Source organism: Trichoplusia ni, chromosome 23 (genome assembly GCF_003590095.1).
Source record: "Trichoplusia ni isolate ovarian cell line Hi5 chromosome 23, tn1, whole genome shotgun sequence".
NCBI lineage: Eukaryota > Metazoa > Arthropoda > Insecta > Lepidoptera > Noctuidae > Trichoplusia > Trichoplusia ni.
The window spans coordinates 1,542,816-1,555,967 of NC_039500.1; the positions used below are offsets into that span (position 1 = coordinate 1,542,816).

At 35.2% G+C, this 13,152-nt stretch overlaps 1 protein-coding gene across 1 annotated transcript; it reads right to left on the bottom strand.

Annotated features, from left to right (window-relative positions):
• Window positions 1–10,639: 10,639 nt before the first annotated feature.
• On the bottom strand, window positions 10,640–13,097 carry LOC113504847 (39S ribosomal protein L40, mitochondrial-like). The gene is made up of 5 exons (XM_026887328.1): window positions 12,970–13,097; window positions 12,789–12,881; window positions 12,302–12,472; window positions 11,361–11,559; window positions 10,640–10,806 (listed from the first exon to the last, which is right to left on the bottom strand). The coding sequence occupies exons 1-5, from the start codon at window positions 13,002–13,004 to the stop codon at window positions 10,690–10,692; spliced, it is 615 nt and encodes a 204-aa protein (XP_026743129.1). The 5' UTR covers window positions 13,005–13,097; the 3' UTR covers window positions 10,640–10,689.
• Window positions 13,098–13,152: the final 55 nt, after the last annotated feature.

The window sequence follows — 13,152 nt, forward strand, 5'->3', positions numbered from 1 at the left end:
GTTTGATTTCAAAAACTGATAAGTCAAGAATGTTTTTCAAAACCCATGCAATAAAGGGTTTTTTTTCAAAAAATATTTTTTTGTAAATACTTGAGTATTAGCGTAAATCGAATGATTGAATAAACAATTTAATTCACACATCATCTAGTCAAAAAATAAAGAAGCACATCTAAACATCATTCCCAAGCTAAACATCCCAAAATGTCTTTCCGCTACAAAATACAATTTTGGATGACGTCAAAAACATCACGCTTGGTGAAGCGGAATGGCGATCCAAATAAGATGTTATCCCTTATTCCCTTCACAGGTGAACACTCAACGATCAACCTTATCTCGTCTGCCTCCAATCATGTGAGAATTGTAAGGGACGATATGAGTATCATTCAAGTATTTCTTTATTGCTCGTTGCTGTAACGATTTTGATAATTGGACCGTTATGTACCAGAATGTCACGTTAAATTGTAAAAACCTGTTCATGCATAGAACAATCAAATAAAAATTCCTGATATAAAATGGACCAAGTGTCTAAATATTTACTAAGGTGTCTGAGAGTTGGTTTAAAATATTTATATGAAAAATTCAACGAAGCAAAATTATAACACACACACTGAAATTAGAACCCTGTCAATAATGCTCCCTATTAACAACTTTAAATAACACCTTATTTAATCACACTCAAGGGACGAGCAGAAGGCCCCAACCGTGAGAAAAAATAAAAGAAAAGCTAGTTTACCGTACTAGCGCCTACAGCCAAACCAATTGTAACATATCACTCCTCTTAAGAAGCAGATGTCCAGCTAGCACGAAATAGCGAAAAGAAGAAGGAACAGCACTAAAAACTGACATATACAAATCCAATTGTTATTCTCAAATATCTTGAGTGCGAAACGATTCGATTTACATGCAGGGTGTGCGGCTAAGGGCTATTGGTTCTTCGGTAACCCGACAGGAACGTGTTGTGGAATCCCGCACTAGAGCCCCAAGCACATACTCATAGCTTTACATCGGTATTCCTCGAGAAGGCAGCTTGCACCCACTTCTATCATACCTCTTATGTCATGTAACACCGGAATGCTGTTGAGCAGGGCCGGATTTAGGGGTCCAGAGGCCTCGGGGCAACAAAAGAGTGGAGGCCCTCTAGCCCCAAATTATTTTCCAAATAAAATGAACAATTTTGTAGGTAAAACATGGCTGTAGGTAAAGGTAAAAGGAAATAAAATATCAAGGTAGAAGATGTTTACTAGGTTTACTAGTTGAAATTTGAAAGACTTTTTTTCCGAAGTCTCTATTGTGCGGGCTTTTGCCCCGGTTACCCTTCCCTAAATCCGGCCCTGCTGTTTAGGCATTCCGCATCGCAGTGAGATATAACACCTTTAGGTTAATAGTTATAAGTACTCAATTTGTCCAATTATGATGTTCGTGTGAGATTGTTAATTTACCTCAAATAAATAGTTCAGGTGTTAAGTCGTGATTGCCCTTAGCGTCATAAGTAGTAGTTACGGAAGTATGTTCTGTAATAATAATAATCCACAAATCTAATTACTCACTAGTTAAAGTATACATATACAATGGGTTAAAATAACAGATAGCTGAGTTGGTCACCACGCCAAATCTACTGTGCTTGACGTGTCGCGGATTCGTCCCCGCGTAGGGAAAGCATTTGTGAGGTCCACAAATTCTTGTTCTGAGTTCTGAAACCCTCTGCGGAACAAAAATTAAACTTCTTAGTGAAAGAGTCGTTTAATTAAATAAGATTTTTTTTTTTAAATCAATTAAGGAAAAATATCTTTCTAATTCAATAAATCAATACCACTTGATATATGATTGTAAAATAAATTTTCAACACAATACAAAAAAAACCCTGCAGATTCAGAATTGCTGAATAATAAATGCATTCGAAGTTAACCTAAAGACTTGATTTAGTATCTTCAAACAATTATTCGTTTAATCGAAAACGAAGATCTTCGCACTTCCTCTCCGCTTTGATTTATATTCCTGGTTCAAGTGTAAACAAATTGAATTTGCATATCTTTGGGGAGTGCAACCGTGAAATTAAGGATTTATTTACCTCCAACCGCGGTCCTGTAGATATTGTTCAAGTTTATTGCTATTGTTCGGCTTCTATGGTTGTTGGAGATCGAGCTTTTTGGATAAAAACTTAAAGGGAACAATTTTGGTGTTTATATTATGAACTAACCGACCAACTGCGAGACGGTATCACGCGCGAAAAGAAAATACCGGAAGAGAAGAAAAGTTACAACCCGGACATTAATAAAATGAAATCTTAGAAAAGCCCGTTCTACCTTGCGTACGGAAACAATAACCTAACTGCTACTAAGGCTAACCATTTCGGCATCTTAAAATTTGTTGTAAAAAATATAAAATGCTACCTAGAAGGCAGAATCAAAATCTCTCTTCGTACACCTATCACAGTCAATTTCCAGAACGATATTACCTTTAGTATCCTATAAAACGTTTCTATGTAAATCTAATAATGTCTTTCTACTTCACACTTGCAAATATCACAAGTCGATTTCAGGTATATTAGGAGTATACAAGAAACTTGAAATGTACAGGCATACGGACTGCTGGCGTGGAAAGGGATAGCACGTTATACGGTAGAGCGTTGTCTCGCTTTCACAACGTCAACATCTGACTTTTAGGGGGTGGTGGAAACGTTGGAAACATGTTTGAAGAGTTTGAACGAGTTGTATTCAATAAAAAGGGAACGACGTCGCGTATTAACTGCTACGATTGATCTTTTGAGTGTATCAAGCAAAGTTAAGAGGATTTGTTGGAAGGACTTATTATTTTCTGTTCGTTATGCATCGTTTTGAGTTTTAGAGCATTTTCAATTAATGATGCGTTGATAGAATGAAATATAATAGACGCGATAGTCCTGCTTCTAAAAAATACATGGGTCCATTTTTTTTAATGAACTCCCGCTTTTAGGTTTTAATTAGAGATGCGCCGAATAGTGGTTTCACCGAATAACCGAATGCCGAATACTATTCGGTTTAAAGTTTACCGAACCGAATATTCGGCCGAACTATTCGGTTCAAAATTGTATTGCCTCGCCGCGTACACAGGTTTCAACATGTCCTTACTTACCGCCCGCAGGATTAAACATTTAAAAAAATGTTATTTTTTAAGTTTTAACTGTTTAGTTTCAGAAATAAATATTACTAGCTTTTCGCCCACGGCTTCGACCGCGTCGAGGTCGATTATATCGCGTTTCCAAGAGAACTCTTCAAAAGTCCGGGATAAAAACTATCCTATGTTCTTTCTCAAGGTCAACTCTATCTTTGTACCAAATTTCATTAAAATCAGTTCAGTGGTTTAGACGTGAAAGCGTAACAGACAGACAGACAGAGTTACTTTCGCATTTATAATATTATAGCAGGGATTATTATCTTGTTCTATGGTTGAAATATTTTGTTTGGAGGTCTAAAAGTATAATTTATGATTAAAGACTGATTAAAGCGTTTTTAAAATTAAAATAAATATTGACTAGAAAGTTGTAAGTAAAATGTTGTTGTTTAAGAAATAAATATGCTGATTTTTGGTTAAAAATAAACACTGAGTTAAAGTTTTTTTGAATTCAACAATTTTTTCATAGTATTCCGTAGACTTATAACAGAATAAGTTATATCTTTTAGTTCTACATCGGGTAATGTGGCGGAAAAAAAAGAACCGAATATATTCGGCACAAAACCGAATAATTCGGCCAAATACGAATAGTGAAAAAATTGCCGAATACGCCGAATACCGAATACCGAATAGTTATTCGGCGCATCTCTAGTTTTAATCCTTGTGTCGCGGGAGGTTTCACAAACATTCATGTCACATGCACAAAGACACCCGTCTCTGGACAAGCATTCGTGGATCACACAAATGCTTGTAATACACGGGGAGCGAACCCGCTACACATCGCGCTTAGTGGGTTTGGCATGATGTCCTCAACCACCCGGCTATAGTGCAGTCAGAAGAAAAGCTTCGCAACTAAATTGGTGCACAGCTATTGCTGTATTGATTCCATAACCGAGCAATGTATCGTTTACACAATTGGGGAAGGCTTACTCAGGCACATGGTATGTGCTTCGACTTTAACATAAGAATTGCCAACAAACCTTAGAACCCCTTTCACTGATGTTACTTAGTATTAAGTCGCTCTTAAATTAGTGCAATGTGAAGTAGAATGAAACGGCCAATTGACATTTTAGAAATTCACTTACCAGTGTTCATTGTGGGCTGTAAAATTGCTCATTCCTTAAACAGATACAGTGACGTTAATAAATAACGTTCTCAAGCGTAATTTGTACAACACTCTGTTATATCATATCGGTCAAACAGATTGATCACCAGGCTATCAATGTACCACTTCCGCCAGACGCTTGCTCACTGCTGGTTGGCAATTTCAGATTCTAAGATTTTGAATCCAGTTTTTCTCGTGATTTTTCCTTCGCCAGTGGCATCTTGAAATAAATAAGGAAGTAGAAACCTATAACTATGATAGAACCGCTATCCAAATCCGTGCATAGCAACAGAAGTACCACAACATTAACTATTTTATTAAAATTAACCTATACAAGTCACAGTCGGGTCGACGACGCGACGGTGACGATACCAATTCGCATCCGATGAAATACTTCTCCCAATGGGCAAGTTCTGACGGTCCAATTTTATTTTCAATGTATTTTAATCAAGATAAATTGAATGAGAATTATTTGGTATTGAATAAATTGATGGGATCTCTGTTGCGTTGCGTTGTTATTGGATTTAATGTATTTATTTGTAGTGTAAGTGAGTGTAAGATCTCTTAAATACTATTCTGGATGAATGTTTGTATGATGAGCACGATCATTTGTTATGTGTCCTCCACATTATCTATAACATGTATGTAATGTTTAGAAATATATAAGTACGTTTATTAGTTGTCTAGTTCTCATTATACAAGTTTTGCTTAGTTTGACACTAGATGGCGTTTTGCTGAAATTATGGAATATTACAAAAAAAATGGAAATACCCTGTCAGACCTTAATACTAAATATTTAGACTGAACTTAGTATAATTTTATTCCGAATAACAGTCGAACTATGTGCGGAAATTCCTTTATTTCCTTAATAAGCAATTCGGAATGAAATTAATATATATCATGAAGGAGCAATTACAGACTGAAAAGCCAGTGAAACAGTCGTTTAATGCCAAAGTTTCAAGTTACGCTATCGATAAAATTTTATGTACCCTAGCAACTGCATTGATATTAAAAGCATTTTAGTTACTGCAACTGATATTGCTGTTTCGTTAACTTTCAGGGATAAATTAGAGTAGAATCGACTAGTGTTTCGAGTCGTAAGGAAAAAAAGTACGAAAAATGAGAGTGGGACTTGCGAAGAGGGGTTCTTTACAAATGAATCAAAGAAAATAAAATTGTTCATATTTTTTAAACAGTACGTTGCTACACCTATCTTTGTATTATTTGTTTTATAAACCGTTATTTTTTTTCTCCTAGTCAACTGTATCCCACAGCTGGGTTAAGGCCACCCCTAAATCTTTCCACGATTCTCTCTCCTGGTTCAATGGGAACCGTTAAGGTAAGCGTTAAGGTTGTCCCACCATCGCTTCCAATGCTAACCACAGCGGTGACGTCCATCTGCTGGCGATCATTGTACAGTGGTACAAAAGGACCATATTTATTTATTTTTTCTGTAAATTGTTGCCACATCAATTCATTCCATAGTTCATGTTCCACAGTCGTTACATGAAAGTAACCCTTGCCAACCGCACCCAAATATTAACTAAAGCGATCACGTACCGCTCAAAGCGAAGGCATTCCTTTTAAAATAGAAAACGATCGGTCTCACACGGGCCAATCGGACGCTATTGTACCATTTTAGGGTTGATAAAAACTTGTTGTGGCTAGATTGTGTGGTATCCACACGCCGGGACTTTTTACCCCTTTTATTAGTTGTATACTTACTTTTGTAAGACATGAGCACGTTGAAGGGGGACCAATACCACCCCTTAAAGTAAAGCCGCTGTTTTATTGCTTACTGCTCTTCTTCTTTTCGTATGGCTGACTCACGTACAATGTGATAGGTATCAGAGTTTTTGAACCCTAGGCGTCTGACGTGGTTTTATATCCACCCTAAAATAATCCTCAGGTATATAATTAATTTTTACTCAGTAAAAACGAATCGAAAAGCCACACTTATCCCTAGGCATTCACTACTATAAAGCAAAATATAAACCTAACTACTGCAAGACACGGAAGTGATGATGCCTATAACGGTACAATAACTCATAGTTTTAATTGACATATCCTAAAGCGTGAAAGGAAAAATAAGAATTACCCAACATCCAAAATGAACAAAAAATCATGTCGAGTTTCTAGACTCAATGCTGTCTTGGACTATTTCCAAGCTTAATATTTTACCTGAGGAAAGGCTTTTAATTTGACTAACACACCTATTCCACCAAAAAATCCCACTTTTGACTTCTGTGATGTACGCCCGAAAACCAATGAAAGAAGTTCTGTTTCACTGCGAGTACTGAAATGAAATTTTGAATTTATGACCAGAGCAGCGTTACAGCTTTCTACAGTAGAGATGTACGAAACTTCGCTAATTTGGCTTCAAATCATCAGGCTCTAGTTTGCAATGTTTGAGAATTTACTTCATGTCAGACAAACATGTAGTAGGCTATTAATTTCTTTTAAAAAATAGCTCAATTACGTCACTGGATGAAGCGACTAGAATGCCGATTTTTTTTAATCCAGTCGCCACGTCGAAAGCTAAAAGTGACCAACAGTAGCGCAAAAACAAAAGAAATAAAAGTCGAGATATTTATAAGAACCTAAATATAGCATTAGCCCCATTTATTCAACGATTATAAAAGTCAACATGCAACTTAATATAAAAACATTTATTCTACCGCATAAAAACCTCAAAGCGGACATGCAAATACGAATTAAAACTAACAAAGCGTTCTCTTAAACGGTATGAAAGCAAGCGGAAAAACGTTTGAGGTCACGCGTTAAGACGATTTACGTTACGACGTTCCTTAGGACATGTCCACGAGAAACTAGGGCTCGGAGACTCTCGCAGCGTCGTGTCCTCGCCATCAATAGACATCACTTGACCCAGTAAACTAGGGACATTCAAATCGTTTCTCGTTTAGACTCGAGACTCACCTCAAAGGGCACCGCTATAAAAATTTCATGAAACGGCTGCAGGTGAAACGCGTATCTTTTTAATATCACCTCAATGTTGACACTACTCCCTCAATTCAGATAAGATACAAAATTTAACACTCATTAAAGGATATTCGACTTTACACCGATGCTTTTGAAGTTGAAAATGTAATATTTGGTGCGGTAGTCGTAGTTTTTGTCATTATGTTGTAGGTATTCAGGAATGAAAGCGTGGCTCTTTTAACGGGATCGCAGCAATCGTTTTTAGCGCGATAATTGCGGATGAAGACCGACAGCCGCGTAATTTTGTAATGTACTTTGATATTCAACGGATATTCTAGTTGAAAGAACGGTACGACTGGTTTTTTATGAATTTAAATCTGTTATTTCTGTTTAAAAACAGAGTGTATACGTAATGGAGTTTTGTTAGCATATCAAAATATTCAGGTACGGAACCTGAATGCATTTGTTAATAATAAAGGTTTTTTTTTTATTGAAACAAATAATGAAGGTTTCGGATCGAGTCTGGATGAGGCTACCACAGGACCGTAGAAATTGGCACGAGAAAGGGAAGGCTTATACCGAGGAGTGGGAGGATAAAGGCTGTGGATGATGATGATGAATGCATTTGTCAGGAATAATGAAGTAATGGCAAGTAATTAAATAGTTGTTTGCGTCTTTGTCATTATTCAGATGCTTTACCAATCTAGGTGCATGCATCCTAGTTTAAATTGCCTGCTGTTTCAACTTTATATCCTAATCAAACCGTTTCTAAACCAGAACCTATCTGATTAAATGTCAACAATAACACAAAAACAAGGTTTACACAAGCGGACAGACCCCATTTTACTTACACATCATTATTTTAACGTCAACATTTGCCATTGAGTAAATCGTTAGTTCCTAACACTATTGACAAAATGGCGGGCTGTCATGTGTCAGTTATGACACTTGTTATTCACCAAAGAGCTCGACGTCGGACAGTAATCACAAGAAAAATAACTAGCAAGGCCAAGATTTACAAATAATGTTGTTTTGTGTCCATTTTGAGGTTAACCGAATGAACTACCTGCCGTTCTACTTGCTTACCTATTCAGACCCGAGATTAATAAACAATTAATAAGAAACCTAACTCATGAAAAAATCAACAAAACACTGGAATATCCATGAACTTATTTATTTCTACCTTTTTATGATTTCACCAATTTAAATATTTTACAGCCAACTGCACTTTATGGAAGCATTGAGAAGGGAGTTACCCTAGTAAAGATTTTCCAGCCATGTTATTGCGTAATAATTTCACGTCATCACAAAAATATTAAGCATAACTTACATAACAAGTCATGACAGAGAAAAAAATCTAAAGAAAATATTTGCTTGCGTACGTAATTAATTATTACAGGGGAATATTTTTTTTTCAAACTTATCACAATCTGTGCAACACTAAGGAGGGTTGGAAAATAAAAAAGAAGATAAAATTTGAAAAGAGAACGATAATTACGGAAGATTGCCGAAGAGGTAATAACGTGCTCACCCTCATGAATACTTTAAAATTGGAATCTTTCGTGTTAATTTTTTTAACGTGACTTGCACAAATGTTGCACCTATTCTGTATTAGAAAATTGAATCATTAATCTTGTTGTGAATACATTAATTGATGAATTATATCAGAAAAAATAGAATTTGATGGATAAATAGAATGTAAGTCTATACTGACTGTCTATATGATTTGGAAATAATTCAGTTAACGTAATTTTATGCACGAGAGTAGGGGTTTTCTACCCCTACTATATTACATGGATGTTATAGAAATATAATTAAATTTATATATTCATAGATAGCAATTATCGATAAAGAGTGTCACCTGATCGCTCGATCTTCTGCTTAGAGGAAGAAGTAATTGCCCAGCATTGGGTCAAGCCGGCTGATTTTATACCTACTGTTAGATATTTTTGAGTACATAGTTACAGACTACAAATTCTAACTTTGATTACTTCATTAGCTATATCTGGATTATACAGGCACAGCTATCAGCAAAATTCATCGCAATTCCCCGCTGATTGGCTAATCCTTTCACTTTGAGTCCGTAAATCAATTTCTAACGAGTAGGCACTGAAATTAAGTAATGACAATGACGTCATCACCGTAATGGAAGGATAATAGGATTGGAAGCCGATGGATGGAGTCAGGAGCTATATGAGTGATGGGCACTTATTATGTTTGCAATTACTACAGATATCTACGTATTGAATAGAAACATCGACAGTTCTGAAAATTGGACATAATTATATGCAGCTATGCTATAACTATTTAAAGAGTGAGTGCAAGTGATTTAAAGTTTTTATAACACCCATAATTGGATACAAAAATTCCGTCAACATATTCAGATTTTACGTTGGATTTAATAAATTAAATCAATGTTGGGTCTTAAAAGAGAATAATAGTGGGATACTATGCCTCCTATTGAGATAATTTAAAACAGTACACACACATAAGTGTGTCTAGTTTCTGAGAGCATGAGCTTGTGGAATGATAAAAGAAAAACTCACACAAAAACATTCATCTTATGCCTTAAAGAGTTAAACCACCGCCCTTTAACCCACAAACTTAAAACAACACGAAGCAATTTTAACAAAGTAGAAAAAACTTGCAAAAAGCCATGTCATATTTTTGTGGTAGATCGCGCATGAAAATCGATTTAACACTCGGTTGGTTTTACGACTAAATATGATAACCGGAAGAAGTGGCTCACTCAAGCTTGTATCATTACTTAACTTTAAGAAGCCCTAGCCATTTCCCTTTTGTAAAAGGTTAGGCATTGAAGCAGAGTACCGCGATCAGTCGATTAAAAAAAACACTGATTTTGATATTGCCAGTAGGTAGGTAGGTATAAAGGTAGGTTATAGTCATCAACTTTAGTTGCAGTGAATCTGTTGTAAACATTTATAGAGACGATATTCGTAATATGATGAGCATGTTTTTTAATACTTTCAACATTTTTTTTAAATAAAATAACGATTATCTTTATATTACCTAGCATTTGGCCTTAAATTAATAGATATAGGAAGATAATATTACATTCTTACATCAATTGAATGGTGTAGGTAATCAGACTGCATAATAGTAGCATATCTTTGGTAGGTATATTTTAAAAGAATAAAAAATTCTGGACGAATAAAATATATTTTTTCAATTTTTTTTTATGTAAGGGGCTAAACTAACAGTGATTCCCGATACAAAAGGCGAAAGTATCGCTAACTTTTATAATTTACTTTTTGATGAGGAAAACGGTTTCAGTGTAGTGAAGCACAATTTTTTTATTAATGGCGTCACCATGGCTGTCGGTCACAGTAATTATAGATACATTTACTGTATGTAGGTTGTCTGGACTGAATGACAGATGGTGAAATAACTCCCGATATTATAGTAATATTTAAATAAAACTCATTTATAATAACATAATTTTATTACACTAATATAACTTATAACACAACAATCTAATTGTCCCATTTCTTCGATACGTCTATGTATTCGCCGTCTGGTGACTCGTAGCTCTTGATCGGAGGCGTCGCGACGGGGCCTTTGATCTCATAAGGGATTAACTGCAGGTCCGGCTGTGGACGAAATAAACATCTATAGGTCTATATGGAATAGAAATACACTATGTTGCTTGTACATAAAGGCGAAGTTAGATTAATGAATTACTACAATTCCTATTACTACTAATATTATTAACAGTCACAGAGGATATAAGAGTGATTCCGAGTCGACGGCCTAGGCTAAGAACATTGGAATGACTGAGCTTTTTTAGCTATTAAATGTCAGTCATATTCCCACCTACCCTTAGACTGGGTTAAATTACTAATATGCAATATTATTTGATTACTAATAACTAATACATACATATCAAAATAACAAGCGTTAACATTTCATACATAATTCAATATAACACAATAGCCCAGTGTTTGAGGTCACCAAGCCAGAACAACCGTGCGCGACGAGACAGTACGTCGCTCATAGGACAAGCTTTCATGTGATCCTTAAATGCTTGTCCTGAGCATGTCTCTGCATTTGACTTCAATGTTTGTGAAACCCACGCGACAAAAAGATTATCTTTGTTCATAAAACAAACCAAATATCTTAATATAAGTTAAAAATACATAATTACCATAATAGCTTCATTGTATAAGTCCTCGGACTCTTCAAGCAGCTTGTCCAGTGCCCGGCGCTGTGCAGCCATGATCCTATCGATCTGCGCCACATTGCTGATGTACTCCTCGCGCTTGTACCGAGCCCAGTCCTTCTGTAAGAGCGCTCGCGCTTCTATGACTTCTGCTGTCAACTTGGGCTGCGGCCTCTTTCGTTTTCTATAAAAAGTACAAGACAAAAGTTTTGAATAATTTTTAAATGTTTGTAATTTATTCACTTTGATAACCATAAGTAATCTTAAGAAGTACAAAACTATTTATATTATTTTATTGTTATAAATGAGTCTGATGTGAATAATGACTTAGTAAAACCATGTTAGGAATATAATTTACTATAAAGGATTTATTTATTATTTTTTGCTTTAATATAAATAAATGGAAACAAGTTCACATTATAGCATTCTCCAGAAAAAACAATGCAAACAAGAGAAATCATTACCGTCACCATGTAACACAGATAGTTAGTTATTGTGTCATCTATTATTAGCCGTTCCGCATCAAGTATGTCATTTAACTCAAAATTAAACCATTTATCACTTACAAAAACCTAATTAAACTTACCAGTTATATACAGGTATTTCTCTTGCTTATAAGCAGGTTTTCTATGTGAACTGTTTATGCAATTAATGTCAAACAAAAAAAGGTTCGTTAAAACAATAGAAAAGTAGATTTTGTTTAGTAGTTTGAGTGATTTGTCCATATTGTATATGGAATGGTGTGCCAGGAAGTAATAATGCTTTATATAATGTATCTACACACTTTAATTAATGATAAGGTTACCTTACAATAAAGGCTTTTCTAACAAATCTTCACAGAGAGCCTGAGTTTTGCAATGTTTTATAGGTCTAGATATATAACCGAAATAAAGCCCTTACTATTAATAAGAAACACGAACCCTTACCCAAAGTTATCGAGCAAGTCCAAAGGCACCTCCAACTCATCAATTGGTTTCAACTGCCGGGCGTTCTTCTCCAACCTTCTGATTTGTTTCTCCAGCTTCTTACGACGTCTCTCTTCACGGGCCTTCACGATCTGCGGATCAATCTTTTTCTTTTTTTTCATTGGCTCTGCACTGGAAAAGTTAAGAGAAATATTTTATAGTGGTTGACTGTAATGTAAATCTATAGCTCACTAGGTAACATTTATTATTTAATTTTTATAAAGGTAGTAGGTATATATATAATAAAGTTTAGTTAGTTCCTATTTCAAGTAGGCCTTAGCAGACATGAATAAAATAATAAAATATTACTAACAATGTTAATGTTCGTTCCAGAGCAATAGACAGTAATAGCACTAAATAGGCAAATAAGCTTTTGACATGGATAAATATAGTACGAAGTTATGTAAAATTGGTATGGATTGTAAACATTCGTATTGTTTACACTTACCACAGTTGGTCTGTCGTTTTGAACTGAACCGCTGGTGTTGTAGTAATATTACGGATCCTTATTGGTATTCTTGAAGGCGGACGTAAAGCTAATCTGAAAAATTCATTAATATTTTGTGTTTTTACTTTATAACAATTTAGAGGTTATGTTGATGTAAAGAGTTAAAAATGTATTTACACACCTAGAAAACTGCCTTAATAAGGACAAGTTCATCATGGTTTAAATCTAATATACACACTATCTAAAATTAAAAGTAGAAAATAAGTAATAAATACACCAAAGTACTATTTTAGTGAAAGTTCCGTTACGTTCTACGGTATGAAGTGTCATTAACGATGTTCATGAATTACATAACATTAAAAAA